Source organism: Leucoraja erinacea, chromosome 18, assembly GCF_028641065.1.
Source record: "Leucoraja erinacea ecotype New England chromosome 18, Leri_hhj_1, whole genome shotgun sequence".
NCBI lineage: Eukaryota > Metazoa > Chordata > Chondrichthyes > Rajiformes > Rajidae > Leucoraja > Leucoraja erinaceus.
The window spans coordinates 23,454,162-23,467,758 of NC_073394.1; the positions used below are offsets into that span (position 1 = coordinate 23,454,162).

The 13,597-nt window shown below is 43.5% G+C and overlaps 1 protein-coding gene across 2 annotated transcripts in view; it reads right to left on the bottom strand.

Moving 5' to 3' along the window:
* Nucleotides 1-2,293: 2,293 nt before the first annotated feature.
* pgghg (protein-glucosylgalactosylhydroxylysine glucosidase) overlaps nucleotides 2,294-13,597 on the bottom strand; it is a 30,308-nt gene continuing 19,004 nt past the window's right edge. For both annotated transcript variants that reach the window (XM_055649585.1, XM_055649586.1), the window contains exons 11-14: nucleotides 12,833-12,928; nucleotides 10,837-10,934; nucleotides 7,508-7,719; nucleotides 2,294-3,799 (exon numbers count right to left, since the gene is read on the bottom strand). In XM_055649585.1, the coding sequence (XP_055505560.1) occupies nucleotides 3,684-3,799; nucleotides 7,508-7,719; nucleotides 10,837-10,934; nucleotides 12,833-12,928 (522 nt within the window). In that variant the 3' untranslated portion in view covers nucleotides 2,294-3,683. The remainder of the gene's footprint in view (nucleotides 3,800-7,507; nucleotides 7,720-10,836; nucleotides 10,935-12,832; nucleotides 12,929-13,597) is intronic.

A 13,597-nucleotide genomic window follows, 5' to 3' on the forward strand; every position in this document is an offset into this window, starting at 1 on the left:
CCTTGGCGGCTACATTTAGTGCCTTTATAGCAGTGGGGTAAAAACTGTTTTTAAGTCTGTTTGTCCTTGTCCTTGTAGATCTGTACTGTCTGCCTGACGGCAACAGTTCAAACAGGGAGTGTCCGGGGTGGGAAATGTCCTTTATAATACTCTGGGATTTTTTGATGCAGCAGGAACGGTGTAAGTCCTCCAAGGTAAGGAGACGGCAGCCGACAATCTTCTGGGCGTTGTCAATGACCCTCTGGAGCGCTTTCCTCTGAGCCGCTGTGCAGCTGGTGTACCACTCAAATACACAGTATGTTAGGATGCTCTCAATGGAGCACCGATAAAAGGACAGCAGCAGTCTCTGAGTGATGTTATTCTTCCTGAGCACCCTCAGGAAGTGCAGTCTCTGCTGGACCTTTTTCAGCAGTGCAGAGGTGTTCACACTCCACGTCAGGTCCTCCTCAATATGGATTCCCAGGAAGCCTAAATCCGCCACCCTCTCCACACAGTCCCCTCTGATAATTAATGGTACCATGTCCGTTTTATTCTTCCTGAAGTCTATTATTATCTCCTTGGTTTTTAAGGTGTTGAGGAGCAGGTTATTTTCTCCACACCACACTGCCAGGTGCTCAGCCTCATCCCGGTAGGCGTACTCGTCCCCCCTGGAGATGAGTCCCACCACCGTAGTGTCATCCACAAATTTGACAATGGTGTTGCTGTGGTGGGCGGGAGTGCAGTCATGTGTGTAGATGGTGTAGAGCAGGGGGCTCAGCACGCAGCCCTGTGGAGAGCCGGTACTAAGGCTGAGGGCCGTGGATGGTGTGGTATAAGTTGGTGTGGTATAAGTGTAAATTGTCCCTACTGTGTGTAGGATAGCGTTAGTGTGTGGTGATCGATGGCCGGTGCGGACTCGGTGGGCCGAAGGGCCTGTTTCCGCACCATACCTCTAAAAACTAAACAAAAGATAGACACAACGTGCTGGCATAATATAGCTGGTCAGGCAGCATCTCTGGAGAAAAAGGATGGTGACATTTCGGGTTGGGACACTTCTTCAGACTGCAGTTCCCTGTATCTACATTTTGAATGTCCTGCCCCGAAACGTCACCCATCCCTTTTCTCCAGAGATGCTGGCTGGCCCATTGAGTTATGGTAGCACTTTGTTTCTATCTTCGGCACTTTATAGTTACATGTACCCAAGTGCAGTGAAATTCTTTGTATTTTTGCACACAGTTTAGATACAATCCTAATATATATATTAGGCAGCAAGGTCGGGCAGTGGTAGAGTTGCTGCTTTACAGTGCCAGAGACCCGGTTTAATCCTGGCTATGTGTGCTATCTATTCGCAGTGTGCCCGTTCTCCCTGCAAGCGCGTGAGTTTTCTCTGCCTGCTAGGATTTCCTCCCTCATCCCAAAAGTGTGCAGGTTTGTAATTGATTTCTGTTAATTTTTCCCCGATGATTAGGATAGAAATAGTGTACAGGTGATCGTTGGTCAGCATGGACTCAGTGGGCCAAAGATCCTGCCTGTTTCCAAGCTGTATCTCCAAAAACGATAAAATTAGGCAGAATCATACTAAGTATAAAAGTATAAGATAGTAGACCACACTGAGTACACAAGATTCAGCACATTTTAGACATTCTGATGTAAGGTTCCAACCCAAAATGTCGCCGACCCATGTTCACAACGTTAAATCAGTGTGCCTTTGGCCTAGAACTATCTGTGGATAGCAACAGTTTCCAGTAATGAGAAAGAAAACTTCCATAGAGAATCACAGAGGGAACATCTAAATTATTAAATTCAGAATTGAGTCCCAGAGACTATAAATGGAAACTGAGGACATATTTTTGTGGCTTACATTGAGGTTTGTGTCTGTCTTTCATCTCCAACATCAACCACAATCCTTCTCATGGCTCTGTCCAATACATTCCTTACATATGTCATTGATTCGCTTTTCCAACACTACGAACAATTAATCGTCTTACAGCATTTTGACATGCAATCGAAGGAGATACAACTCCTGCCTTTATAATCTCTTCCCTTCCACCATTTGGGAACCCAAAGAGTTGGGCTAGAAATGCAATTACTCGTATCTGGTCCCATGGTATTTTCTGCATCCATTCCTCCCAGCTTCTTCACATAAATTTGACGGAAAACAGGTTCCTTTGATGGTGGGGTACCGAAATAGATTAGTTGCAGTTGCACGGATTTGTGTGTTTGACCTGCACCCTGAATCTGTCGTTAACATGCGGTCCAGTCACCCTCTTAATTATGACTCAGATTGGACAGTACACAAAAATCTCATACAGTAATGGCGAGTTTAAAACAAAACGGTTTATTCAGTTTTTGTAACGGTAAACACGAGCGAGCACTTTAAGTGAGAACTCAAAGATACTCCACTGACACAAACAACATCCAGCAATTTATAGGATTCGCATTATTATGGTTACATGTGAATTTTACAAATTTATATTGCAAGTGTTGCCTATATTGATTTGACTGTAATTTAGGGTCTTGTTTTTCTGCTCATGTAATGATCAGCTCTTCTGCAATTAAGTCGGCAATTCAAAATCCATGATTTTGTGTTTGCTTCAGTTAGCTGTGTTTCGCCATCTCAACACTTCCCCAATCTATTCACTGCGCTGTTTCCTCTAATGTTATCATTAGACTATTTTCACTATTTCCCTCATTTCCAATAGTAATTTTGCAATTTGTATGGTACTTAGGTGGACAGTATTAGAAAAGTATCTAATTTACTTATGATTCCGGAGATTCCTTCTTCTGTCATTTCTCACTGAACATGGCTGCAGATGTTTAAGTTTAGCCTTTGGCCGAGCTCTGCAATGTTTAGGATTATCCACAGCCATTCAAAATGGGATGGAGCAAAGGCATCTGAGGTGGGTTCTAGTGTTGTGACTCATGCAGTCACGTGTTACAATACCACCCGGCTGGCACCTAATTTCTTGCTAAGGCTTGGTGATGTTAACACACCTTTCCACACACTTCTATGAACCAGAAACAGTTTCCTGGCCTGACAGTAACGGCGAGGTGGGGGATATGCCAGATCATGCAGTTACATTTAGTGGTGGGATACAGTTCAATGCAGGAAATATTGGTCAAAACCCAATTTAATTATTCATAAGGTGTAAGAGTCAATGCACAGTATTTACTGAACTACCTTATATTGAATTTTAAAGAGTTTTATATTTGAGAAATTAAATTACATTTGGATAAAATACATGCCTGAATGGATCACATTATATTCTACAGCTTCCAACAACTCTGTGGATAACGAGTGATGTATTAGAGTGTAGCCACATGCATCCGAAGTGAAACGATTGCAGATTTAGTTGCATTTAGCTGAATGATATAAACAGAAAACTGGAAATGGTGGAAGGAATCAGCCTGGGCTGCCAGCCTTCATCCATACACAATGGCTCTCCCGAAAAGTATATACTCAATAATAGCTTCAAGTTTAAATATAATGTAAAATACAATACTGTCACTTTCTGCCTTGGTTTATACATGCTAAAAAAGACAGCAAATACTTGAAAATAATGTATGCTTGTGGAATCTTATCTCATCAAGAATCCACATTTTTGGTGGCGGAAGGCTGGAAAAATGAAATGAATAATTTACTATAAAGTTCACTATTCTAGTCCCTTAAATTATCACTCCTAGAAAGTACCAGAAGCTGTACTTTACAGAAGAAAACATAATTCATTTCCAAGATAATATTTTGTAGATAATTCAGAAGAATCAGTGTGACACCTGGTTTGAATCTTTCCAGGTCCCAAACGAAAAGACACAGGTTGATCTGAAAAAAAATAATGAAATAGATCATTATAAATTTACGCTTTTGTCCAAGAATCATTTGCTTCTCCAAGCCTGTTTTGCTATTCAATATGTTCATCGCTGATTCTCTATCTCAATACCAATTTTCATCTCTCTCCATACCTTTTGAAGTTTTCCAGTACGTTGACGAATACTTTCTTGAACTTCTAATAAATTTATTTTATGGGCGCCTTTCAAGAGTCTCAAGGACAGATGTCTCAAAGTCTCAAAGACTTCTGCAGGTGGACGGCAGAGGGCATATTAACCGGTCACACCACGGTCTGGTTTCGCAACTCAAATGAACACAAATTAAGATTACAGAGAGTTGGAGATACCATTGGTCCATCACAGGTACTGACCCCCTCACCATCGAAGGAATCTATCTATAGGAGGCACTGCTCCAAAATGTGGGTTATTAATTTATGGTATCTTTGTTTGTTATATATTATCTATGTGTATTGTGTTTACAGATCTTAGACTGCTGCATGAATTGCATTGTTACATTGTTGGTACATTTGACATTTAAAAACTGGTGACACTTGTTTCTGGTGATCTTGGTGAGCAATGTAAGTGGCATACATTTAGCACTGTGCCTATTGTTTTATATGCGATAGAAGTAGAATTAGGCCATTCGGCCCATCAAGTCTACTCCGCCATTCAATCATGGCTGATCTATATCGCCTTCCTAACCGCATTCTCCTGCCTTCTCCCCATAACCTCTGATACCTGTACTAATCAAGAATATATCTCTCTCTGCCTTAAAATATCTGCTGACTTGGCCTCCACAGCCTTCTGTGGCAAAGAATTACACAGATTCACCACCCTCTGACTAAAGAAAATTCTCCTCATCTCCTTCCTAAAAGAACGTGCTTTGATTCTGAGGCTATGACCTCTAGTCCTAGACTCTCCCACGAGTGGAAATATCCACTCCACATCCACTCTATCCAAGCCTTTCACAATTCTGTATTTTTCAATGAGGTCACCACTCATTCTTCTAAACTTCAGCGAGTACAGGCCCAGTGCAAACAAATGCTTACCATAGGTTAACCTACTCATTCCTGGGATTATTTTTGTAAACCTCCTCTGGACCATCTCCAGAGCCAGCACTTCCTTTCTCAGATATGATGCCCAAAATTGCGCACAATATTCCAAATGCAGCCTTATCTAAAAACATACCTGTTTTTGTATACAAGCCCTCTTGAAATAAAATTCATGTAACTCCACACTTTGTGAAATAAATGAATGGGGAGAGAATCCAGAAATCGAATGCACAAAGGGACTTGCGAGAGCTGGTGCTGGACTCCCAAAATATTAATCTGCAAGTCGAATCGGTAGTGAAGAAATCAAACTCAATTCGACTTACAGATTAACTTTTTGAGAGTCCTGCGCCAGCTCTCACAAGTCCCTTTGCACATACGATTTGTGGATTCTCTCCCCATTTAGAAAATAGTCTACGCCTTTATTGCTACTACCAAAATGCATGACTCCACACTTTGCTACACTATATTCCATCTGCCACTTCTCTGCCCACTCTCCCAACCTGTCCAAGTCCTTCTGCAGAGACTCTGCTTTCTCTACACCACATGACCTTCCACCTATTTTCGTATCATCCGCAAAGTTGGCCATGAAGCCTTCAATCCCCTCACCCAAATCATTAATATACAAAGTGAAGAGTACTGGCCCCAGCACCGAGCCCTGCGGAACTCTGCTAGTCACTGACAGCCAACCAGGAAAAGCCCCCTTTGTTGCCACTCCAGCCAACCTGATATCCATGCTAGTATCTGCCCTTGAATACCGTGGGCTCTCTCTTCTTTAGCAGCCTCACATGTGTGACCTTATCAAAGGCTTTCTGAAAATCTAAATAAACAATACCTCTCCTTTGTCTTCCTTGCTATTGACTTCAAAGAATTCCAGCAAATTTGTCAAGGAAGACCTCCCCTTCACAAAGCCATGCTGACTTTGGCCTATTTTATCGTAAACATCTAAGTACTCCGTTAGCTCATCCAGTATAATGGATTCCAAAATCCTACCAACCACCAAAGTCAGACTAACTGGCCTGTAGTTCCCACTATTCTCCCTTCATGTGGGTAATATTGGCAATTTTCCAGTCACCTGGGATTTTTCCCGTCTCTAGTGATTCTTAAAATATCACCGTCAATAACTCCACAATCTCTAATGCTGCCTCTTTCAGAACCCTCGGGTGTGGTCCATCTGGTCCAGGTGACTTATCCACCTTAAGCCCTTTCAGCTTCCCAAGCACTTTCTCCCAAGCAATAGCCATTCCATGAACTTCCACCCTCTGACTCTTTTGAATTTCAGGCACATTGCTGGGGTCTTCCACTGTAAAGACTGATGCAAAAAAAGTTATTCAACTCCTCTGCCATTATCACTTCTCCTGCATCATTCTCTTCTTTTTATATAACTGAAATAACTCTTGCTGTCCTCTTTTATATTATTGGCTCCCTTACCTTCGTATTTCATCTTTTCTCTGCATTTGCCTTTTTAGTTACCTTCTGCTGTTCTTGAGCTTCCCAATTCTCCAGTTTCCCACTAATCTTTGCTATGTTATACGCCTTCTCTTTTAGTTTTATATCCTTGACTTCCCTTGTCAGCCACGGTCGCCTCTTTCTTCCTCTTTGGAAAAAACAAATTACCGTAGTATAGGATTATAAACACACTACCTCTTATGTTCCCAATACTTAGCCTCTTTCAACGCTAATTATCATTCACTCCATCCCTCCACAATTCAACCTGACACATTCACAAATGCCACCACTTCATCCTCCACCTACAGATGTGCTCTTTAAGTTGACATCATACAATACAGAACAGTACAGCACGAACAGGACCTTCAGCCCACAATGTTGGTGCGACCATGATGTCAAGATCATCTCTTATCTACCAGATATAATCCATATACCTCCATTCCCTGCATATCTATATGCCTATACAAAAGTCACTTAAACACCTCTATCGTATCTGCCTCAACCACCACCCCTGGCAGCATGTTCTAGGCACTCACCACCCTCTGTGTGGAAAAAAAACTTTCCCTGCAAATCAGATGAACATAAATGGAGACAAGGAAATCAACATCATAAAATGGATGATTCATTTATCTAACTTGTTGTTCCCAAAAGTTTTCTTTGAGCAAGTTTAGTTTAGTTTAGAGACATAGCATGGAAACAGACCCTTCAGTCCACGCCGACCATCAATCACCTATGCAGACCTGTTCTATATTATGCCACTTTCTCATTCACCCTCCACAGGGGCAATTTTACAGAAGCTAATTATCCAAAAATAATCTGATCCAAGATGAAGCCTAGCCAGGCGGCACTTTGTGCGCTGGTCACAGAATTAGATCTGCAATCACTAAACTAAAAATAAAAGTTAGCTGGCATATTTTTCGATGTGAAGGGACATAGAATTTTTCTAAATGAAACTAATTTTCTAAATGAAAGGTGCTGTACATATTTACATAATTAATTGCTGCAAATAGAAGCTTGGAACGCGGATATTCCAATTAGAAAAAGGTGCTACCCTTTGTAAATGCTATCACATAGATATGGAAAGTAAAATGTTGGCATGCACCCGCATTTTTCCTTCCGTCTCAACCTGGACACCACACAACATACATTAGTCCAGTCAAAATTCACATCACCCCAATCAAATTATGATACAAGCTTTCCTGTACCTTTATCCAAAACAAAGATTTCTCCTGAATCCCGAAGAACAACTTCCAAGGCCATACCCTGAACTTCATAACATTGCGTCAAAACAACTGTCGCCTGCTCCTTTGCAAGTTGAAAAAGGAGTACGTTGCCAAGGTAATTAATTCCAGTAATCTGTAACTCATCAATGTCCTCTGGTATTATGGGATCAAAGAGCAAACAATTCTTTGTGATTCTGCAAAACAGAAGTACAAGGCAAAATTTTGGTGTTATTAGGACACAGAGCAAGACTAATAACTGGCAGTAATTACAATAAGATGATTTTCCTCAACAATGATACTTTGTTCAGGGAGTAGAGGTTGTGCTCACTCTGTACTAAGTAATATTCAGAAGTACTGCTTCTCAGCACAGTCCAGTGGAAAGTGTAATTACAAAGACTGCAATACTTTTCTCATCTATTGTATTTTGGGATAATACTGAAAAATATGGACTTCATCACTCACTACCACCCCCCCCACCCCCCCCCCCCCCCCCCCCCCCCCCCAAAGCCTCAAACCTCATCATTCCCCAGCCACGCACGGCTCGATTTTACCTTCTCCCCAAAATCCACAAACCTGACTGTCCCGGTAGACCCATTATCTCTGCCTGTTCGTGCCCTACCGAACTTATTTCCACATACCTCGACTCCATCCAATCTCCCCCCTGGTTAAATCCCTCCCGACCTATGTTCAAGGTTCACCTCAGACACTCTCCGTCGTCTCCGGGCATTCCATTCTCTAGGCCCACATCCCCTCATCTTCATCATGGACATCCAGTCACTCTGCAACTCCATCCCTCACCAGGAGGGTATCAAAACCCTCCGTTTCTTCCTCGACCAGAGAACCAACAGATACTCGCCTCCGCCTAGCGGAGCTGATCCTTACCCTCAATAACTTTTTGTTAGACACCTCCCATTTCCTCCAAATACAAGGCATAGCTATGGGCATGCGCATGGGCCCCAGCTATGCCTGCCTCTTTGTAGGGTACGTCAAACACTCCTTGTTCGAGACATACCAGGCCCCATCCCCGACCTCTACCGCCGCTACATCGATGACTGCTTTGGTGCCACCTCCTACACCCACACACAACTCACTGACATCATCAACTTCACCACATAATTTCCATCAGGCACTCAAATACACCTGGACCATTTCCGACATTTCCCTACCATTTCTTGACCTCACTATCTCCATCGCAGGTGATAGATTTCTGACTGACATCACTATAAACCCACTGACTCCCATGGCTATCTAGACTACACTTCTTCCCACCCTGCTTCCTGTAAGGACTCCATCCCCTATTCCCAATTCCTCCGTCTACGCCGCATCTGCTCCCTGGATGAGGTGTTCCACACCAGGGCATCGGAAATGTCCTCATTCTTCAGGGAACTCCCCTACTATAGATGAAGCTCTCACCAGGGTCTCTGCGATATCCTGTAACACTGCTCTCTCTCCCCATCCCCCCACTCGTAACAAGGGCCGAGTCCCCCTAGTCCTCACCTTCCACCCCACTAGCCGTCACATACAACAAATAGTCCTCCGTCATTTTCGCCACCTCCAACGTGACCCCACCACTCGCCACATCTTCCCATCTCCTCCCCAGTCTGCTTTCCGCAAAGACCGCTCCCTCCGTAACTCCCTGGTCAATTCGTCCCTTCCCACCCGAACCACCCCCTCCCCGGGCACTGTCCCTTGCAACCGCAGGAGATGCTACACTTGTCGCTTTACCTCCACCCTCGACTCCATTCAAGGACCCAAGCAGTCGTTCCAGGTGCAACAGAGGTTCACCTGCACCTCCTCCAACCTCATCTATTGCATCCGCTGCTCTAGATGTCAGCTGATCTACATCGGTGAGACCAAGCGTAGGCTTGGCGATCGTTTTGCTGAACACCTCTGCTCGGTCCGCATTAACCAATCTGATCTCCCTGTGGCTCAGCATTTCAATCTCCACCCCCCCCCTCCATTCCGAATCCGACCTTTCTGTCCTGGGCCTCCTCCATGGCCAGAATGAGCACCATCAGAAATTGAAGGAGCAGCACCTCATATTCCGCTTGGGTAATCTGCACCCGAGCGGCTTGAACATTGACCTCCAATTTCCAGTATCCCTTGCTGTATCCTCCCCTTCTCAGCTCTCCCTCAGCCCTCTGGCTCCTCCTCTTCCTTTCTTCCCGCCACCCCCTCCCCCACCCTGCATCAGTCTGAAGAAGAGTTTCGGCCCGAAACGTTGCCTATTTTCTTCACTCCATAGATGCTGCTGCACCCGCTGAGTTTCTCCAGCACTTTTGTCTACCTAAATATACTAGTTAAATTGGAACAGGAAAGTGCCATAAAGAGGAGCCAATACAACTGCAAGTACAAAGAACTGCAGATGCTGGTTTATACCAATGATAGACACAAAGTGCTGGAGTAACTCAGCAGGTCAGGCAGTATCTTTGTAGAAAAAGGATGGATGACGTTTCAAGCCACTTTTTCCGAGTCATTTAGAGTCTGAAGAAGGGTCCTGACCTGAAATGTCATCCATCCTTTTTCTTTAGGGATGCTGCCTGACCCGCTGAATAATCTCAGCACTTTGTGTCCATCTTAAATCGATATAACTGTCTGTGCAAGTTCACAATCATTTTACCCTCCGATGGCAAAGTAGTTAACATTTCTTAAAGTAAACAAAGAATGGTTATTTTTCAGGGGCTATCTCAACAAAGACAAAAACTTAGGGTTCAGATCCGTAATGTCATCAATCCATGTTCTCCAGAGATGCTGATTGAACTGCTAAGTTACTCCAACACTTTGTGTCTTTTTTTGTAAAGCAGCATCTGCAGTTCCTTGTGCCTACTTGTGTTAAAATTGAATCAAAAATTTCACAGTTTACTTCCAAGCACAATGAATCAAAGAAATGCTCAGATTTAATCTCCTGTCTGTTTATCTCAACTCATAGGCAGTAGATGATTTTAGAGATAAAGATGCCAGGATTACTAATGCTGGTGGACAGGTAAAGACCAAGTCTGTAAATTCTGGTTTGTGTGAACAGAGTTAGGTGATGGGATTAGTATGAGCTGTGGTACCATCTTTGGTCAAGTAGCCAAATAATGCTCACTAGCTCGATCTGCTAATGAAGAACCTCTGTTTGCTTGAGATACCACCAAAGGAACGTTCATGAGTGCAAGGAATTATGTGCCACTGAGTAGTCAATGTCTACTGAGGATTGAAAGATCGTGGAAAAATCTGCAAGAGCCTGTAACCAAAGTATTTGAGCATAATAAAATGAATTGTTGGATATCTCCCAAAATCCAATGAAGTATGGTTACATTTGCACTGACCTGAATCCCGTGAAGCCAAACAGTATGGTCTGTAAAAAACCACCCATTCCTGTCAGGAAATTCACAGCCCCTGAACCATCAGCATTTTCACTCCAAACCTGATGTAGGGAGGGAGAGAAAAAGGAAATATCAGTATCCTGAAAACTGTCATTCAAAATCCATGCCCATATTTTGGTACATTTTTATTAACGAAGTCCAGACCCAGAAGGTCAGAAGTTCCAATCCTTCCTCACTTTGGCAGGGGAGTACCCTGTTGCAAATTCATCAAGGGTGTTTTCACCACATTTACTTTGAAATTTTTGGCCACCCTCAGCATTTATATGAAAGGACCAAAATTACTGGAGGTTACGAAGTTATGAAAATTAAAATATATACCAACCTCCAGCTGGGGGCTGCGGGCGTCCGGCCGTGGGCGGTGCTGGTTGTAGCTCCGACCCCGGCAACTCCGAGGCACACCAAATCCAGCGCGGCCCGTGGCCGGACGCCCGCAGCCCCAGCTCCACGAATTTTCGGCGGCCTTTACGCGGGCAATGTACAGCTGTGCGGTTCCGGAGCGCTGTTGCCGCCGACACACATCACGGAGCTGGGGCTTACCTCATTTGGAGTGCCGCGCAGCCAGGGGTAGAGTTGCAGCTACAACCGGCGTCGCCCGCGGCCGGACGCCCGCAGCCCCCAGCTGGCCCCTCACTCCAGCTTACTACCTCGGTAAGGCATTGCCCGCTCCCCGCCTCTCCACCAGGTAGGGGACTAAGAATTAAATTCACCCCCCCCCCCCCCCAATACAGCCTATGCACCTGACTCACACTAGAGCATGAAGAAGGCCCAAGAGCAAATCAGAAATGATCGCATTGTGACAGAGATATGGACAAAAGGTGACGACATTGTTTCTTCAATGAAGTTTCCGCACTTGCCTATACTTTCCCCCGCTCAAACTGTCGTGGTGGTTTCGTCCTCACCCCTAAAACAATTCAGTCCTCAGGCAACATTTCCATCAAGCTTCTCACAGTGGCCCATCTCACACAATTTAAAATTTAATTATATTAAACTTCATCTAAATACACCTTCCATCCAAGTTACACGCAACATTTCCTTGATAAGATTCATTTTCACCTTTCTTCTATTTGCATCTCCACTGAGTGACTTATCACCTTGGATTTATTTATTTTCTCCTTTTCTCCCAGGGAAAATACTCCCAATCAATCCAATCTCTCCTTACAACACATGTTGACCAATACTGGCAACATCCTTGAGAATGACACTCTCTGCCTTACACAGTCCCTTCCTATGCAGTGGTAACCAGGACTGCACACAATACTCCAAGCGCAGTCTAATCATCATCTCTCCTTTTCCACATCTGTAAAATGATGTCTCAGCTCTTGGATTCAGTGCCACAGATAATGAAGGCAAGCATATCATGCACTGTCTTCACCACCCTATATACCTGTATCACCATTTTCCAGGAACTACAGTGCCCTCAATAATTTTTAGGACAAAGGCCCATCATTTATTTATTTGGCTCTGTACTGCATAATTAGAGATTTGTAATAGGAAAAAAATCACATGTGGTAAAAGTGCACATGTGGGGGGAGGGGGGGGGGCTGTAATTTCTACATGGTGAAACCAAAATGTATAAAAATGGCCTTTAGTAAAATCTGACAATGTAACAAACCACATTGTGATTTTAACCACATGTGATTTTTATCACATTAACTTTCACCACGTACCTTTGTACTGTATTAACTTCTAATAAAATAAACAAAAAAAAAACAAAAAAAACTTTCACCACGTGATTTTTTTCTATTACATATCTCATGTTGTGGAGTACAGAGGTAAATAAATAAATTCTGTGTCGTTGTCCTAAACATTATGGAGAGCATTGTAGATCCTTAAACTGTAGAAAAGTTTTTGTGAAGTTCTGTTGCAGCTTTTGCTCATTTTAGTTTGCAAATGCAGGCATCTGAACAGAGCCAGGCGACATTGACATGGCAACATTTACCTTGAATGGTTCCTGAATGTTGGTAAAGCACTTGTTTAAATGCTGCTGAGCCCGAGTAGAATCCTTCAGCTCCAACCAACCAATTGCAAACATGTTCTGAAAAAGAAACACTTAAAAAAATTATGTCCATACATGATTTGGGCAGTATCAGTGGAGGAGGTTAACATGACCTACTGCTGGCAAAGGTATAAAGAAAGGGCTGGTGGAAAGGACAACAGAATTGCACTGGTAATGTGCCAGTGCTGACACGAGGGGCCCAATAGCCTTTGACTGTGCTGTAAACCTTATGTGGCTCTATCATCTGAAACATTCACTCTCCACAGACACACTCCAGATCTTTTAGGATGGCACAGTGGTGCAGCGGTAGAGTTGCAGAGACTTACAGAGTTCTATCCTGACTACATGTGCTGTCTGTACAGAGTTTGTACGTTTTCCCTGTGACCGCATGGGTTTTCTCTGGTAAATTTGTAAATTGTTCATAGTGTATAAGATAGTGCTAGTGTATGGGGTGATCACTGGTCGGCGCAGACTCGGTGGGCTGTAGGACGTGTTTCTGCACTGTATCTCTAAAGTCTAAAGTCTAAAGTTGAATATCTCCAGCACTTTCTGTTTTTATTACAGACATGTGTAAAGTTTAGAGATACAGCATGGAAACAGACCCTTCGGCCCATTGAGTCTATGTTGACCATAGTTCACTTGTTCGCACAAGTTCTTTGTTATCCTACTTTTGCATTTAGTCCCAACACTGGGGGCAATTTACAGAGG